Genomic DNA, 19,391 nt, shown 5'->3' with positions numbered 1-19,391 from the left:
TTTGAAAGTTGATTCGCCTGACTCAGAACTTTTTACGCATGCTTGCAAATCTTAAATCTGCTTTCTCTATCATTTCCATGCAGCACAACATAGATCACAACAAAAATTTCCTCCCTCTTATTTCTGTGGTTTTGATTATTTTTGTCAATTGACATCTTCTGATTACTCATCACAATGTCAATGGAAATTTATATATTCTATCAAACTCTTAATGATTTTGAATGCTTCTATCAATTCTCTCCCCAAGATTTTTGTTTCAATAAGAACAGTCTCAAGTTTTTCCATCTTTCCATGTAACTGAAGCCAATCAACCTTCCTGCATTTCTGTTCACCTCATTAAAGGAAGGAAATGGAAACTGTGGAAAGAGTATTAAAGAGGCTTACCAATTCGTTGCCTAGATATAAAGGGTATTAGCTAAAAGGAGAAGTTGGACAAACTTGGGTGATTTTCTCTGTTGTGTCAGAGGCTATGGAGAGAACTTGTAAGAAGCATAAATAGGACAGACAGTTGGAATCTTTATCCCCAGGGTTGAAATGTCATACAGAAGAGGAGTACAATAAAAGGAGATGTACAGAGCATTTTTAAAATGCAGATTGGTGGGTGCCAGGAACAGACTGCCAGGCGTTGCGACGGAAGCAGATACGATAGTGGTATTTAAGGAACTTTTACGTAATATGCAGGGAATGGAGGGATATGGCCTACTTCTGCTCCTACATCTTATATCTTATATGGATTCTGTGCAGGCAAAAGAGATTTAGTTTAATAAGGCATAGTGTTTGGGACAGATAATGTGGGTCAAAGGGCCTATTTTTGTGTTGTGCTTTTACACGTTCTGACTAGAAAGTAGTTATATCTTCCAATTTGTGTGGTTTAAAATTAGATACAATGCTTCATTCATAAATACATAATAGTTTTAAAAATTCAGTGTAATTTCCTTTGTTTAGTAAAACTCAATTTATAAAGCCAAGAATCTCATATGCCAACAAATATATTCTTCACATTGCCAAATAGTGGAAATACTTTCCAATGTTACTGTTTATGTTTCAAAATTGCCTATCGACAGTATTCTGCATCTCATTGCCGGTAAGACATCAACCGGCTCAACTTCAGCACTCCTCCCTCCCCCTCAAGCCGTACCCTCTCTGAACGCACTGCTTTTCAATCTCTCTGCACCAATTTCAACCTCTCCATCAAACCTGCAACAAAGGGGTGCTGTTACAGTGTGGTGGATGGACCTCTATCTTGCTGAGGCCAGGCAGCAACTCTCAGACACCTCCTCTTACCTACCCCTTGAAAAGGACCCCACTCCGGACCATCAGGCCACTGTCTCCCACACCATCGCCAACCGCATCAATTCTGGAGATTTCCCATCCACTGCCACCAAACTCACAGTTCCCTTAACCCACACTGCTCATTTCAAGGTCCTACCCAAGATCCACAAACCTGATTGCCCACATAGGCCCACCGTCTCTGCCTGCTCCTGCCCCTCTGAACTCATATCTACATACCCTGAATCCATTCTATCCCAGTTGGTTCAGACCCTTCCCACATTCATCCACTATACTTCACATGCTCTCTATCTTCTCAACAACTATCAGCTCCCTGGCCCTGATAACCTCACTTTCACCATGGACATCCAGTCTCTATACACGTCTATCCCCGATCAAGAAGTCCTTAAAGCTTTCCACTCCTTTCTCGACAAAAGACCCAACCAGTTCCCCTCCACTACCACCCTCCTCTGGCTGGCAGAATTCCTCTTTCGGCTCCTCCCATTTTCTCCAAACTCAACGAGTTGTCTGACAAGATGTCAGAGTATGTCTGATGAATGTGTGATAAGTACAACTGTGGTTATTATTGAAATTTGAGTGACGGGACAGAGAAGGAAAGCGAGCGACAAAAAAGGGAGATGAAATAATAATGTGGTCTGGGGGCTGGCGGTTGATACAGCATCAATCATTTTAATCTCATCATCTCTTTGTAAAATAATCCACACAATTTATTCAAAATCTATTTACATTTGACACACCTTTTTTAAATTAAAAAGTTCACAGGATGTGGATGCTTTCTTAATTGCCTATAAAAGATGGTGACAGATCACCTGCCTGAATTACTGCAGTACAAGTTGGAAGGTGCCCCCAAGGTAGGGAGTTCAGAACTTTGATGCAGTGATAGAAAACGAAACGGTAATTTGCTTTTCAGAATAGTGTGAGATATGGAGTAATGTTGCCCTTAACTTTCGGAGGGATAGTGGCTGGGAGTTTGGTACATGCTATCAAGGATATTTTGGCTGATGCTGCAATGAGGCCCTTACATCAAATGTTCAAAGTTCAAAGTAAATTTATTATCAAATTACATGTACATCACCATATACAACCCTAAGATTCATTCTCTCGCAGGCATTCTCAATAAATCCAATAACCACAAAAGAATCAAGGAAAGACTGCACCCAACAGGATGAACCAACAACCAATGTGCAAAAGATAAACTGGGCAACTACAAAAGAAAAGTAACAACAATAATACATAAGCAATAAATATTGAGAAAATGAGATGAATGGTCCTTAAAAGTGAGTCCATAGGTTATGGGAACAATTAAATATTGGGTGAGTGAAGGTCGGTGAAGTTATCCCCGCTGGTTCAAAAGCCTGATGGTTGAGGGGTAGCAAATGTTCCTGAATCTGGTGGTGTGAGTCTTGAGGCTCCTGTACCTATACTTCCTGATGGCAGCAGCAACAAGGGAGCATGTCCTGGGGTGTGGCATCCCTGATGATGGATGTTGCTTTCCTGCGACAAGAGTCCAAGTAGGTGTTCTCAATGTTGTGCAAGGCCTTACCCAATGATAGCTACTTTTTGTAAGATTTTCTGTTCAAGGGCATTGGGGTTTTTATAGCAGGCTGTGATTCAGCCAGTGAAAATACTCTCCTCCACAGATTTATAGAGATTTGTCAAAGTTTTAGATGTCATGCCAAATCTTTGCAAACTTTTAAGGAAGTAAGGGTGCTTCCATGTTTTCTTTCTTCACTGCATTGAGCTTAATGTAATGTTGTGGTGAGGAAAAGTGTGAGTATTTAAGGGTACTGATTAAGCAGGCTGTTGTGCCTTGGAGAGCAGCAAACTTTCTGAGCACATTCAGATAAATGGAGAGCATGCCTCTGTACCATGCACAGATGGAGGAAAAACTATGGGAAGTAAAGTGGCAAGTCACTCCCCAGATTATCACTCAGCCCCTGAGCTGCTGCTGTAATCACACCATTACATGACTTTGTCCAGGTGAGCACCTTCATTTATTAATACTCTTTGTCCTTCATTTCCTTTTGTATTCAGCATGGTTTATCACCAGATTAGAAAACTAAATCCCATATGGCCATTAGGCCAACTATCAGGCTCTTGAACCAGAGGGAATAATGCCACTTAGTTTTACTAATCCCACCACTGAAATGTTCCCACTAAACTGAACACACTTTCAAGGAGGGCTCTTCATCTCATGTTCTCATTATTTATTGCTTCTTTATTCATTATTTTGTTTTTTTTATTTGCTCAGTTTGTTGTCTGGTGTTTGTCCTTCTTGTGCGTTTTTTCATTGATTCTACTGTGTTTCTTTGTATTTACTGTGAATGCCTGTAAGAAAATGAATCTCAGGGTGGTATGCAGTCACATTTACTGTATATACTGTACTTAGATAATAAGTTTACTTTGAACTTTGACATGCAAGCAGAATCAAGCTCTTCAGTCCATAAAGTCTGCTCTGCCATTCGATCAGAGTTGATTTATTAATCCTTACCATAAACCTCCTTTTGTAGTTTCAGTTTAACATATACCTTGACTACAATATCTACTGATGTACCAGCTTTAATGTAACACATCTCTAAGGTACATGGCAGGAATGCTGTCAATCAATAATTAAATTCTGCCAGACCAGGAAATATCAGGCTAGGTTACCAAGAGATTTGTAAAAGAGGATAGGTTTTAATCAGCATCGTTAAAGTTTTTACAAATCAAGTGCAATGCATGTTTTTGATGTAGGCCTTTTAAACATCCATTAACTGTTCTTTTGTTTGGTGGTTTTCATATTGTTAATTCCACATGACAGTGAACTTTCTAATCTAATCAGTATAAACTCAGTGTCCCATTTCATTACGTCAAGAACCTAATAAAGTGACCACTGAGTGTACGTTCGTGGTCTTCTGCTGCTGTAGCCCATCCACTTCAAGGTTTGATGCGTTGTGCATTCAGAGATGCTCTTCTGCACACCACTGTTGTAACACATGGTTATTTGAGTTACTGTTGCCTTCCTGTCAGCTTAAACCAGTCTGACCATTCGTCTCTGACCTCCCTCTATAATAAGGCGTTTTTGCCCACAGACATGCCACTCACTGGATGTTTTTTTGTTTTTTCCTCTGTAAACTCTGGAGACTGTTGCGTGTGAAAATCTCAAGAGATCAGCAGTTTCTGAGATACTCAAACCAACAATCATTCCACAGTCAAAGTCACTTGGATCACATTTCATCCCCATTCTGATGATTGGTCTGAAAAACAAACTGAACCTCTTCATCATGTCTGCATGATTTTCTACACTCAGCTACTGCCATGTGATTGGCTAGCTAGATATTTGCATTAACAAAGCAGATGTATAGGTATATAATAAAGTGACCATTGAGCGTACATTTCTCAAGATCCATATCAGAAGTAGACTCTATTATAAGAGCGAGAAAATCTGCAGATGCTGGATATCCAAGCAACACACACAAATGCTGGAGGAATTCAACAGGTCAGGCAGCGTCTATGGAACCGAATAAACAGTCAATGTTTCGGGCCGAGAACCTTCATCAGGACTGGAAGAAAAGATCAGGAGTTGGAACAAGAAGGTGGGGGGGGGGAGGGGAGGAAGAAGTACAAGGTGGTAGGTGATAGGTGAACCCGGGAGATGGGGAGGGGTGAAGTAAAGAGCTGGGAAGTTGATAGGTGTAAGAGATAAAAGGGCTGGAGAAGGAATCTGATACGAATTGATAGAAGCCCACGGAAGAAAAGGAAAGGGGAGGAACACCTGAGGGAGGTAATGGACAGGTAAGGAGATATGGTGAGACATTAGAAGAGAATTGATAGTGTCTGAGAAGAGGAGCGGGTTGGGGTTTGCAGGGAAGGTGGAGTGGGAGGAAGATCGAGTCTGCGAGGATCCAACAGCTGACAGTGAGACCAGAGATAGATGAGATTGCAGAGTGGTCTTGAGGGAAGGGGAGACTAGGGTCTAGAAGAGTGCTGGGAGTGTCCGAGGAGAGGGGAAAGTTGGTGTTTTCAGGAAGATGGGGTAGGAGGAAGATGAAGTCTCCAATTCCTCTCATCTCTCTCATTTTATCTCCTTACCTGACAATCATCTCTCTCTGGTGCTCCTCCCCCCTTCCCCTTCTGCCATGGTCTTCTATCCTCTCCTATCTCCTCCTCCTTCTCTAGCCCTTTGTCTATTTCACCTATCAACTTCCCAGACCTCAACTTCACCCCTCCCTCTCTCTGTTTCACCTATCACCTACTACCTTGTATTTCTTCCTCACCCCCACCCCACCCCCCCAAACCTTATTCTGACTTCTCATCTATTTTTCCAGTCCTGATAGAGAGTCACGGCCTGAAATGTCGACTGTCTTTTCCATAGATGCTGCCTGGCCTGCTGAATTCCTCCAGCATTTTGTCTGTGTTGCTTCCATTATAAGGGATAAAACTAACACATTTTCACACAGCTATACACTTCCTAAAGGCATAGCTATTGCAAGTTATTTGATTCTTATATTATCACCAGTTGTGCAATTCCTATACCAGTGCAGCGCCCTCTTGCACCAAAGCGCAATATAAAGAAGCAAGCACAGGGGAGATCCAATGTTCGCAAAGATCCCTGGAAAAGGCTGCCTTCTATTTAAGGAGAAGCAGTATATAAAATTAAATGACACATGTTCTGCTCTTCCTGATGTATTTCTTAATGACTAGATCTCACTGCTTACTTGTGGGTTCACAGCTATTTTGATTGCCTGTTATCATGTTGTTAAGCAATTAGCTTTCGGCATCAGGTCAGCCATTTTATATCTTTCTACATTTTATTAAATAGTTAGAAGCACTTGTTAGAAGTCAAAGAAATTTCAATCAACATTAAAATCTGCCTTTCATTAGAATGCTGAGAAGTACTGTCTTTTTACACCATCTCCTTACATACTGTAATACATTGGTGAATAATAAAACTGCCTTCAACTACAGCTACTGGAGTTATCTATCTGTCTAGATTAAGAAACCGGGAAAACTCTTGAGCGAGGGAAAAATAACATGAATCTCCCTAGAGAAAAATAAGCTTTGAAAATAAAAATTTAAACATTTCACATTTTAATGACAGCTAATCATCTTTATTAACAACTATTAAAGGCACACTGACAAGGCCTGGGTTAGGACGTCTTGGCCCAAAACATGGATTGTTTGTTCCTTTCATAGATGATGCCTGTCTGCTGGGTTCCTCCAACACACTTGTCTGTTTTACTTGACTTCCAGCATCTGCAGTATCTCTTGCCTATCTGACAAGGAATGATCTGTCTTTCCCAACTTAATGAAGTTTACAGGCAGAGAGGGGAAGAGGAGAATTTACTCAAAAAGATTTAGATAAGCCAATTAACTATGACGCTAGATACACTGAAAGATGGTGGCTTGGATTAATCATAACCTGTTTTGTGAGCAGGCTTGCAATGCCTACATACAGTATGTAGGCTACAACACGGGTCCCCAACCTTTTTGGCACTGCGGACCGGTTTAATATTGACAATATTCTTGTGGACTGACCAACCCGGGGGGGTGTTCAAGTAGGGTGAAACTCACCTCAACATGTCTTTTACACTTAGGGTTGCCAACTTTCTCACTCCCAAATAAGGGACAAAAGTAGCAGTCAAATCCCGGGAGACGTGTGCTTACCCCATGAAAGACTACCATGACCATGAAGCCTTGCGCGGGCACCTGTGTGCACATGCGTGGCATGCGCATATGTGACGTGCACATGCGCGTACGTGCCGATTTTTTTCCCCACAAATCGGTTTTGGCTTACTCTTCCCGACTACACTGTACATCCATTATTTCTTCTTTATATAAGCTGTGTATTTATCATATCATTCCTGCTTTTACTATACGTTAGTGTTATTTTCGGTTTTATGTGTTATTTGGTATGATTTGGTAGGTTATTTTTTGGGGCTGGGAACGATCGAAAAATTTTCCCATATAAATTACTGGTAATTGCTTCACTTTACGCCATTTCGGCACGAAAGGTTTCATAGGAACGCTCTACCTTAGCGGGGGAAATACGGGAGAAGGGCGGTCCTGTATGGGACAAACCAATTTAGCCCAATATACGGGATGTCCTGGCAAATACGGGACAGTTGGTAACCCTATGTTCAAGTTCAACAGTGCATGACAGGGAATGAGGAAAGGTGCAGTTGACTCATATCGTTTCCTCACGGCCCGGTAGCACATGCTTTGCCCAGTGGTTGGGGACTGCTGGGCTACTTTTCAGAGATGGCATAATTGTTGTTAAGTGTGCTAAGGATGTGATGGCAGAATCCTATAATACACACCTGTAACTAGAATTCCATACCAGAGATTGAGTAACATGTATAATTACTGAATTTCAAATTATCACATAAAGAGAAAGAAAGGTAAGAAAAAGGAGTATGTATTTTGATCTTTTTAAAAATTTTCCATGCACATATACAAAGGATCACTGATGAGAAATCTCACAATAAACTTTGAATATATTAATAGCTAAGTATGTCAACAGGTAATTCACATATTAGTAACTCAAAGGGGTTTGAAAGCCACATGTTAACTACACAACTGCCATTAAATAAATAAGATAGAACTTTAGTTGCACAGGGAACAATGAGATAAAATACCAGATAACATTGTTTTGACTGAGATATGAATGTTAGCCTGGACCTGGCTCCATATTCAAATTGTGCCATGAGATCTGACCGACAGAGGCATGGTTTAATATTTCAGTTCAAAAGTGATGTCTCAGCACATCACATGTACAGCATAGCATGGAGGCAAAATTGGGAATAAGAGCCATAGTGATCTAGGGCTATTATTTCCCAAATCAACATCAACAAAAGCTGGATACCTGAAACACTGGGAAATTTCCTGCACCAAATTAAAATCAAACCTTCAGAAGATAAAAAAAAATAAAATTGATCCAGAAAAGTTAATCTTCCCTAAAATATCATAAATATTACCTTGCTGAATGACAGTTTCACCTGCAATGTGGGTTACAGGAAACATGGCATCAAAGATGTCACTGTAAGAGAACAAAACAGAAGGAAAATGAGTGTTGGCTGAAACATAACAGCTGAAATTTCCTTAACGTACATATATGACGAATGTTTTTTCAGAATAATAGTTGTTAACATAAGTAGCAACAAAATTTAAAGTAAATTTATTATCCAATTATTTACGTCACCATATACTACCTTAAGATTCATTTTCTTTTACAGTAGAAATATGATAGTATCAATGAAAACCTACAAAAACAAGAGTGACAAACACCCAATGTGCAAAAGAGGAGAAACTGCAAATATAAAAAAACTATAAATAATATTGAGGAAGATGTAGCAGCAGGTGAAACATCTGCAGCAGGTCCGCACTGTCAATAAATAAGACCATGATGCATACAAACTTAACCCCCAATTTTACCTTCTTGCTACTCCACCGATTAATAGCAGTTCTTGTGAAGTCTGTAAAGTTGTATCAAACCTGAATATACTTATTCATTTTAAGTTCCAAGTTCATTGTCATCTCACTGTACGTATACGCAACCAAACAAAACAACATTCCTCCAGAGCATGGTGCACCCACAAAGCACAGTGCCTTGTAAAAGTATTCAGCCTACAAACCTTTGTTCACATAAATGAGCATTACAACCAGGGATTTTGATCAATTCAACTGAGATTTTTTATTTGTGAATCACGTGTTCCCTTTTTGCACAGTAAAGTCCAAAAAAATGGAAAATCATATAACATAAAAAACTAAAAGTTCAAAAACTGAAATGTCAGCATTCAAAAATATTCATCCCCCTTTTCTCAGTACTCAGTTGAACCACCTCTCACAGCTATTATAACCAGTAGTCTTTTTGGATAACTCTCTATTAGCTTTGCATGACGCGATGGAGCAAGATTTGCCCATTCCTCCTTGCAAAATTGCTCAAGCTGTGCCAGGTTTGGTAGGGAGTGGTGGTGGACAGCAATCTTGAAGTCTCGCCACAGATGTTTGATCAAGTCAGGACTCTGACGCCCCACTCAAGGACATCAATTTTCTTTCTTTGAAACCATTCCATTGTTGCTCTGGCAGTGCGTTTTGGGTCGTTGTTCTGCTGAAAGACGAACTTCCTCCCCAGTTTAAGCTTTCTGGCAGAGGCTAACACATTTTTATCCAGGATCTCTCTGTATTTAGCAGCATTCACCTTCTCATCAATCCTGGCCAGATCTTCAGTCCCTGCTGCTAAAAAGCATCCCCAGGCATAAATCCACCAGATTACGATATCCTAGTGCAATCATGGACTTAATGCATGTCGGAACTATTAGTTTTATCCACTGCAAGGTTAACAGTAGATGCTTAAGATAATTAAATATTTCATTCTTATTTTTAAAAAACAATTTGTATTTGCTTTGCAATACCTTGCGTTAGGCTGAAGCTTTGTAGAATTTCTATATGAGTAAGTTCAGTTTGTTTAGAATTAAAGGCTATATTCCATTTGCTGAGGCATGGCATGAGGTAAGAGCCAAAGAATCAAGTTTATCAGAAACGTTTGTCAAAGCAGCCACCTCTAGAAACACTGGGTTCATTGTAAAATTTCCATGAGCTGTCTTGTTAAAGTTGCCCCAAACATGGCTGCTGATACTAAAGTAATCAACTTTGAAATGAAATCTTGATTCCCACTCATTGTGGAACAGTCATTTAATATTTCAGTTGAAAGGTGGTGTCTCAGCACAGCACATTAGTGGAACAGTCATTAAATGTTCCTAACAAACGAAGTGAAAGCCCAGTGATGTTTGGAACAAGCTCACATTGAATAATACAATGATTTCTGACAGATGAGGTACTAACATATTGAGTCAGCCAATGTGTACACCATGTCTGCCAATAAGTTGAATCTGAATCTGTGGAATTCTCTGCCACAGGAAACAGTTAAGGTCAGTTCATTGGCTATATTTAAGAGGGAGTTAGATATGGCCCTTGTGGCTAAAGCGATCAGGGGGTATGGAGAGAATGCAGGTACAGGGTTCCGAGTTGGATGATCAGCCATGATCGTACTGAATGGCGGTGCGGGCTCGAAGGGCCGAGTGGCCTACTCCTGCACCTATTTTCTATGTTTCTAAGTTGAAAGCAAAGCAAAACATGAAGGAATATCTACAGCCAAACTGTACATTGAACAGCAAAACCTCTACAAACTGTTATTGCAGTTATTTCTCCAGCAATGTAAGTGAAAATTTCTCCAGCTTGTAGTGAATGGATTAATGTTAAATGCGCATTAGGGATGTGATGTTAATCTCAGCAAAAATTATCAACACAGCCAGAGGCATTGCTGATTGGTTAGGAATCAAAATGCAGCCATATACAGCCTACTTTTGACCTTTACATAGCTTATGATAGCATTTTAAGTTCCAACTCAATAACAGCATCAGGCTTTCCAAAAGACAATAAAGGACATTTAGTTCCACTCGATCATAGCATATTCTACTGCCTGTGGAAGTAAATTAATAAAGCATAGATTTAATCTAAACTAGCAAGATTAGTGATATGGCAAATTTGAAATCCTGAATACAAAGATGTGGAGAAACTACTGATACAATACCAATTCAGGACTAATAAACGAGGTACACCAAATATAGCAATATTTTCATTTCAATAACCAGTGACTAAAAGGTATTTTTTAAATAGTATAAAAATATTTTCTCAGTGAATTATCAGCTTTAGTGAAAGGTCCAAAGAAAATTATCGACTGCATCTCAGAAAATTGCCTAAAGCAATTTGAAAGACACCACCCATTAGAACACAAGGAATCTGAAAAGGAAAACAGTCAAAAATATGCAATCATACAAGACATCTCCTTTAGTACTGTTCTGACTAGAAACACTACAGCCAATTGCAGTTGAATTTTGCACTGTAAAGATTAGTGGTGGAAGAAAAACAGATAATGTTGGCAAGAATGGATAATGACATCCACACCCCCCGCCCCCGGAAGAAGGGTCTCGGCTTGAAACGTCAACTGTTTACTCTTTTCCATAGATGCTGCCTAGCCTGATAAGTTCCCCCCACATTTTGTGTTGCTAAATTCTACAGTATGACTGGATGTAATACACCATAAAATTATTATTTTTTTAAAAAATCTGACTTTTTTAGATCACTAGGTAGAAGGAATTTAGACAGTCTTGTTTTGCCAAGGGCAGTCACCATTACAAGGGAAATATCAGAACTTGGAACATGCACAACTGACATCAGCTTCTGAGGTGGGGAAGTACAGAAACCAGACTCTTATTGTTTAATTCTTTTTTAACTATCTTCACTCAATATAAAATTCCTGTGAGCTCATCAGAACTGGGTGAAAGGACGCAACCAATTATAAAAAATATCTTGAATTATAACCAGAAAATGATGGAATAGCACGTCAGACCTCACCTGTGGAAAGAGACATTTCAGGTTGCAGACCCTTCATCAGAATGTTTTTGACTTTTGCCAGCAGTTTCCATATTTATTTCAGATTTTTAACATACACAATTTTATTTGTTTCCTATCAAAATCTTGATACTAGTATGAAGTGAATTATTAAAATTACATAACAGCAAAACATGAAAAGTTAATTTCTGTCAAGTTTATCTGCAACGATCTTTGACTTTAGGATTCAAAACAGAAACATGTTCTAAAGATTTTTTTTTTCTTTTTTCTCTACAAATCCTGGAATCCTGTGCTGTAGATCTGCAGAGTGAAACATTCGCATAGCAGTTCTGTTAACTGCAAGATACAAGGACAGGAGCATAACCGTTAAGTTTGGAATCATATTCATTCAAACACTAATGATACTATTACCGTCAGAATAAGCACAAACTGCAATTTGAGGTCTGGTACTGTATGCAAATAAAATCAACAGAAATTTTTAAAAAGGGTAGGAAACAATGATAAACAAATGCCAAAATTATGGATTAGGAGATTCAATTCACAAAATTATTTTATTAGAACTGAAAAGACTAATAATAGTCAGCTGATAGAAAACATTTTAATGATATCTATGGCATTCCAATTACTTGATCCTGTTTGTTTATCTTTACAGATTGCAAAAATAAAGCTTATATTTAATCTTTATCTTTGAAACAATTTATAAGTGGCTGCTCTACATTATAGAAAGAGGGAACTGTGGCTTCTTATAGGAAAGCACACCAGCATTTTGAATGTGCTGGTAGTGAGATTTTCTGGATTCCTTGAAAAGAGCCATCCAATGTAACTAAGCATGGGCAGCATGGTAGCTTCGCAGTTAGCATAACACTTTACAACGCCAGTAACCTGGGTTCAATTCCCACAGCTGTCTATAAGGAGTTTGCACATTCTCCCTGTGATGGTGTGGTTTTCCTCTGGGTCTTCCAGTTTCTTCCCACAATCCAAAAATGTAGAGGTTAGTTGACTAATTGGGCAGCACAGGCTCATTAAGCTAGCAGGGCCTGCTAACGTGCTGTATCTTTAAGTAACTAAAAGCAAGAATGCAAAGCTAGAGTAGTAAATGGTTGAGAGAACAGTCAAATAGTTGTTTGAAAAGCCAAATCCCACAAATGAACTCAGTTTCAAAATATGGTTCCTGTGCCCATCTGTGCTTCACTTTCTGAGGTGGCCAGGTCAATTGTTGGCATTTGGCCTATACACAGCATTCACTAATGATTAGAACTGTAGCAGGTGTTTGATTCTCAGTTATCATGAAGTTCTAAATTTACTAATCTTCAATAACATTCAAAATACAATTTGTTAAATATTATCATTTCTGTTAGTTGACCATACTGATGACCCTTGTGTTTATGGGGTTGAGTTGCATTCCTAGCAAATTGCAAAGCCATGTTATCCATCCACTTGTCAAGAAAAGCACCTTGGAAAAAAGAAGCATTTGGTTGTTCACATTTTTCTCCACAAGCTCTATGAAAGTGAGTATTACAAATACGTTAAATCTTTGGATAATGATTTTGAAATTCTGCAAGAGAGGACTTCTGTATCCAGCACAAAACACCTGAATAAACTCAAAAAGTAAAGCAGCACCTCTGAAAGGGAATAAACAAGCAACGTTTCAGACCAAGACCCTTCAAGAGGAATGGAAAGGAAGGAGGTAGTTACATACAGCCTAATTTGGACTTTACATAGTTCAGGATCCTCCCAAGGGACTACAACCTTGTCATAGGGTTTAGAGGCTTGTGTGCCTTGATGACCCAGAGAGCTATGTTGGCTGGAGTCAGCACTTCATGCTTTGGTTCTTGATAGGATCACCCATGCCAAACATGTCAAAGGGCAAAGGCCAGAATAAGAATGGTCTACTGGCCCTCCAGGTTCAGGAGTTCAACTCAGGGCTAACAACACTGACAAGTCAAAAAAAAAATGCTACAGAGACAGCAATGAAGATTCCTTCTCTGTGGCCAAGACAGTCAGGGATGGAGGACCTATACTGCTGCCCTAAACACCAGTGGCGTAAGGGACAATCAATTAAAATTTTAATAGTTTAAATAGAGTTTTTAAGTTTCAACTCAGTAACATCGTAAAGCTTTCTAAAAGACAATAAAGAATATTTAATTCCACCAAATCACAGCATATTCTATTGACTGTGGTTGTAAATTAATGGAGTATAGATGGCATACTCCTGCTCTTTTATCTGATGTTTATGTTTATAAATACATAATCTGCCAGTGGATGAGGTTGAGACAGGTACAAATGCAACCTTTAAGAGGCATTTAGATAGGTACACGGATGGGAGGGGCTTGGAGGGTTATGCGTTGAATGAGGGCAACTGGGACTAGTAGAGAGGATGCTATGGTTGGCGTGAACCAATTGAGCCAAACAGCCTGTTTCATTGCTACTATTTCTACACCCAGAAGGTAGTGAATCATTGGAATTATCCAGAAAAAAAAGGATCATGGAGATTCAGGGACTTCACACGATCAAGACAACTATTTGGATTTTATGGGAATTAAAGGATATTAAATTATCACTTGACAATGGCATTGAGGTACAAGACCAGCTACTGTATGATATTATTAAGTGTTACAGCAGTCCCAAGGAACCAAATGTCCTGCTACTGTCTGTATTTCTTATGTTTTCTAACAACTTTCAGGGCCAAGTAACAGACTAATGGACATTGTAGCCAAAAGTCCGGAGGTCAGGTGACTTAGAAATCTTAAGCAATTGCTGGAGACCACAGTTAGACAACACTTCCCCAATCGTTCACAGGCGAGGAAAATACTAACAGAAGTATGCTTTTTCCTCATTGTGAACCAATTGGCTCTCCTTTGTAAATAAAACATTATTACAGTATTCAGAAACTGATAAAACTACCTCAGAAATTCTTTCTATGTTCATGAAATGTTTTGCGAAACCAATCTTCTTAGAAACCTATGTTACAACTATAGTAACACACATCAAAGTTGCTGGTGAACGCAGCAGGCCAGGCAGCATCTCTAGAAAGAGGTACAGTCGACGTTTCAGGCCGAGACCCTTCGCCAGTCCTGACGAAGGGTCTCGGCCTGAAACATTGACTGTACCTCTTCCTAGAGATGCTGCCTGGCCTGCTGCGTTCACCAGCAACTTTGATGTGTGTTGCTTGAATTTCCAGCATCTACAGAATTCCTGTTGTTTACAACTATAGTGCAACTTGCGGGTGTGAATTGGGATGATGTTTTAGCAGGGAAATGTACTATGGACATGTGGTTGATGTTTAGGGATCTCTTGCACCATGTTAGGGATAAATTTGTCCTGGTGAGGAAGATAAAGAATGGTAGGGTGAAGGAACCATGGGTGACAAGTGAGGTGGAAAATCTAGTCAGGTGGAAGAAGGCAGCATGCATGAGGTTTAGGAAGCAAGGATCAGATGGGTCTATTGAGGGATAGAGGGAAGCAAGAAAGGAGCTTATGAAGGGGCTGAGGAGAGCAAGAAGGGGGCATGAGAAGGCCTTGGCGAGTAGGGTAAAGGAAAACCCCAAGGCATTCTTCAATTATGTGAAGAACAAAAGGATGACAGGAGTGAAGGTAGGACCGATTAGAGATAAAGGTGGGAAGATGTGCCTGGAGGCTGTGGAAGTGAGCGAGGTCCTCAATGAATACTTCTCTTCGGTACTCACCAATGAGAGGGAACTTGATGACGACGAGGACAATATGAGTGACGTTGATGTTCTGGAGATTGTTGATATTAAGGGAGAGGAAGTGTTGGAGTTGTTAAAATACATTATGACGGATAAGTCCCTGGGGCCTGACAGAATATTCCTCAGGTTGCTCCACGAGGCGAGGGAAGAGATTGCTGAGCCTCTGGCTAGGATCTTTATGTCCTCATTGTCCACGGGAATGGTACCGGAGGATTGGAGGGAGGCAAATGTTGTCCCCTTGTTCAAAACAGGTAATAGGGATAATCCGGGTAATTATAGACCAGTGAGCCTTACGTTTGTGGTGGGAAAGCTGTTGGAAAAGATTCTGAGAGATAGGATCTATGGCCATTTAGAGAATCATGGTCTGATCAGGGACTGTCAGCATGGCTTTGTGAAGGGCAGATCATGTCTAAAAAGCCTGATAGAGTTCTTTGAGGAGATGACCAGGCATATAGATGAGGGTAGTGCAGTGGATGTGATCTACATGGATTTTAGTAAGGCATTTGACAAGGTTCCACATGGTAGGCTTATTCAGAAAGTCATAAGGCATGGGATCCAGGGAAGTTTGGCCAAGTGGATTCAGAATTGGCTTGTCTGCAGAAGGCAGAGGGTCATGGTGGAGGGAGTACATTCGGATTGGAGGGTTGTGACTACTGGTGTCCCACAAGGATCGGTTCTGGGACCTCTGCTTTTCGTGATTTTTATTAACGACCTGGATGTGGGGGTAGAAGGGTGGGTTGGCAAGTTTGCAGACGACACAAAGGTTGGTGGTGTTGTGGATAGTGTAGGGGATTGTCAAAGATTGCAGAGAGACATTGATAGGATGCAGACGTGGGCCGAGAAGTGGCAGATGGAGTTCAACCCGGAGAAGTGTGAGGTGGTACACTTTGGAAGGACAAATTCCAAGGCAGAGTACAAAGTAAATGGCAAGATACTTGGTAGTGTGGAGGAGCAGAAGGATCTGGGGGTACATATCCACAGATCCCTGAAAGTTGCCTCACAGGTAGACAGGGTAGTTAAGAAAGCGTACGGAGTGTTAGCTTTCATAAGTCGAGGGATAGAGTTTAAGAGTCACGATGTAATGATGCAGCTGTATAAAACTTTGGTTAGGCCACACTTGGAGTACTGTGTCCAGTTCTGGTCACCTCACTATAGGAAGGATGTGGAAGCATTGGAAAGGGTACAGAGGAGATTTACCAGGGTGCTGCCTGGTTTAGAGAGTATGGATTATGATCAGAGATTACGGGAGCTAGGGTTTTACTCTTTGGAGAGAAGGAGGATGAGAGGAGACATGATAGAGGTGTACAAGATATTAAGAGGAATAGATAGAATGGACAACCAGCGCCTCTGCCCCAGGGCACCACTGCTCAATACAAGAGGACATGGCTTTAAGGTAAGGGGTGGGAAGTTCAAGGGGAATATTAGAGGAAGGTTTTTTACTAAGAGAGTGTTTGGTGCATGGAATGCACTGTCTGAGTCAGTGGTGGAAGCAGATAGACTAGTGAAATTTAAGAGACTACTAGACAGGTATATGGAGGAATTTAAGGTGTGGGGTTATATGGGAGGCAGTGTTTAAGGGTCGGCACAACATTGTGGGCCGAAGGGCCTGTACTGTGCTGTACTATTCTATGTTCCATGTTCTAAAAGTAAATAAAAGTAGAAATCGCCAGGAACATTCAGCAGGCCGTGGCTTTGATAGAGTTAAAAAAAAATTCTTATCAAAGTATATACAGTACTGTGCAAAAGTCTTATGCACCCTAGATTTTATAGGTTTCAGATGGTATGGCTTCCACAGAGCCCTGATCTCAACATCATTGAGGCTCTCTGGGATTACCTGGAGAGCCAGAAGCAAGACAAAGTCTGCAGAAGAATTAGCAAGTTCTTCTAGTTGCTTGGAACAACCTATCAGCCGATTTTCTTATAAAATTGAATGACAGTGTACCCAAGAGAATTGATGCAGTTTTAAAGGCAAAAGGTTGTCACACCAAACACAGGTGGACCCCGTTTTCCGAACGTTCGCTTTACGACACCTCGCTGTTACAAAAGATCTACATTAGTTACCTGTTTTCGCTAACAGAAGGTGTTTTCACTGTTATGAAAAAAGGGAGCGCGCACCCGAACAGCCAAGCTCTGCCCCCGGAACTGCATTCTAACCGTCATTGCTTAAACACGTGCTTTATCTCAACCTATTTCGTGCATCTGTTAGCAAGATGGGTTCTAAGGTATCGGAAAAGCCTAAAAGAGCTCGTAAGGGTGTTACACTTAGCATAAAACTAGACATAATTAAGCGTTTCGACCGTGGTGAACAAAGTAAGGACATTGCCCGCGCATTGAACTTGCCTGCGTCCACCATTCGCACTATTTATACACAGAGAGAAAGAATTTTGAAAGCTGCCGATGTTACTGTTGGTTCTGCTCGTAGCAAAGTGGTCTCTCTCAGTCGGCATCCAATAATGGATAAAATGGAAAGTCTATTGCTTGAGTGGATTGATGGGTGTACAAAGCGTGGTGTTCCGTTAAGTTTTCTTATACTTAAGGAGAAATCCGTCAGTCTTTTTAATAAGCTGAAACAGAAAGCACTGGACGATGGTGATGAAAGTGTTGCGAAAGTGGAATTTAAAGGTAGTCATGGGTGGTTTGATCAGTTTCTGACGCGAGGGCAGCTTCATAGTTTAACGTTTACCGGACAGAGTGCTTCGGCTGATACTGAAGCTGCCGAAAAGTTCCCAGCAGAGCTGAAGAAAATAATTACAGAAGGTGGTTATTCATATAAACAAGTGTTAAACTATGATGAAACTGCAATTTATTGGAGTCTTTCCGATTCCAGTAAGTGAAACTACACTGTACACACATTATTTCTACTTTATATAGGCTGTGTATTGTTATGTGTTATTTGGTATGATTTGCAGCTTCATAGCTTAAGGGTTACTGGAGAGAGTGTTTCTGCTGCGAGCACTTCCGCCGAGAGTGCTGCCGTGAGATTTTCACTGCGCTAGACAGTGCTGCAGAAAAGTATTTCTACTTTATATAGTCTGTGTATTTATCGTATCATTCCTGCTTTTACAAAATGTTACCGTTATTTTAGGTTTTATGTGTTATTTGGCATGATTGTGTGGGGTTTTTTTTTGGGTCTGGGAACACTCAAGAATTTTTCCCATATTAATAAATGGTAATTGCTTAATCACCTTACGACATTCCGGCTTATGAACCTTTTCATAGGAACGCTCTACCTTCGGATAGCGGGGGAACCTGTATTGATTTGATATAGTTTTTTTTTACTGTTTTCTGTAAATTTGGGTGGGGAGGGGGGGAAGAGGCAATGCACAGGTCAAAATAAGCTGCCGGAAGTTGTAAACTCAGTTAGTTCCATCATTGACACTTGCCTCCCCAGCATCCAGGACATCTTTAAGGAGCGATGCCTCAAAAAGGGTGCATTCATCATTAAGGACCCCCATCACCCTCTTCACACTGCCACCATTAGGAAGGAGATAGAGGAGCTTAAAGGCACATACTCAATGATTCAGGAAGAGCTTCTTCTCCTCTGTCATCCTATTTCTGAATAGACATTGAAGTCATGAACACTACCTTACTTTTTTAAAATGTATATATCTTTTCCCCCTCACCCCTTATGGATGGTGTGTATGTGTATTTTTCCCTCAATCTCAAGACCTCTACCAGAGGCCTGGGAGCTTGATGGTTTGGCGCAGTAGTAGTGGTGCACACTTCTGGACCAAGATTTCAGATGTTGCTCTTGGGATTTGTTGGAGCCACTCTCCCAATCCAGGTGTCAACAGCTCCAAGTGCTCCTATCACCACCAGGATTACTTTGGCTTAAACCTTCCATGTCCTTTCTATCTGCTCTTTCAAGCTCTGGTATTTCTCCAGCTTCTCATATACTTTCTTCCTGATGTCACTGCCATTCAGGATTGCCAAATCCATTACTATTGCTTTCTTCTGTTCTTGTCCAGTATTACTATGTCTGGTTGGTTGGCCAGTACCTGC

At 40.5% G+C, this 19,391-nt stretch overlaps 1 protein-coding gene across 1 annotated transcript in view; it reads right to left on the bottom strand.

Annotated features, from left to right (window-relative positions):
- prkar1b (protein kinase, cAMP-dependent, regulatory, type I, beta) overlaps nt 1-19,391 on the bottom strand; it is a 158,436-nt gene that overhangs the window by 58,252 nt on the left and 80,793 nt on the right. Inside the window, exon 4 of the mRNA XM_063059355.1 lies at nt 8,247-8,308. Within this exon, the coding sequence (XP_062915425.1) occupies nt 8,247-8,308 (62 nt within the window). The remainder of the gene's footprint in view (nt 1-8,246; nt 8,309-19,391) is intronic.

The sequence above is a fragment of the Mobula hypostoma genome, chromosome 9, assembly GCF_963921235.1.
Source record: "Mobula hypostoma chromosome 9, sMobHyp1.1, whole genome shotgun sequence".
Taxonomy (NCBI): Eukaryota; Metazoa; Chordata; class Chondrichthyes; order Myliobatiformes; family Myliobatidae; genus Mobula; species Mobula hypostoma.
This window is presented reverse-complemented; position numbering and strand designations above follow the sequence as displayed.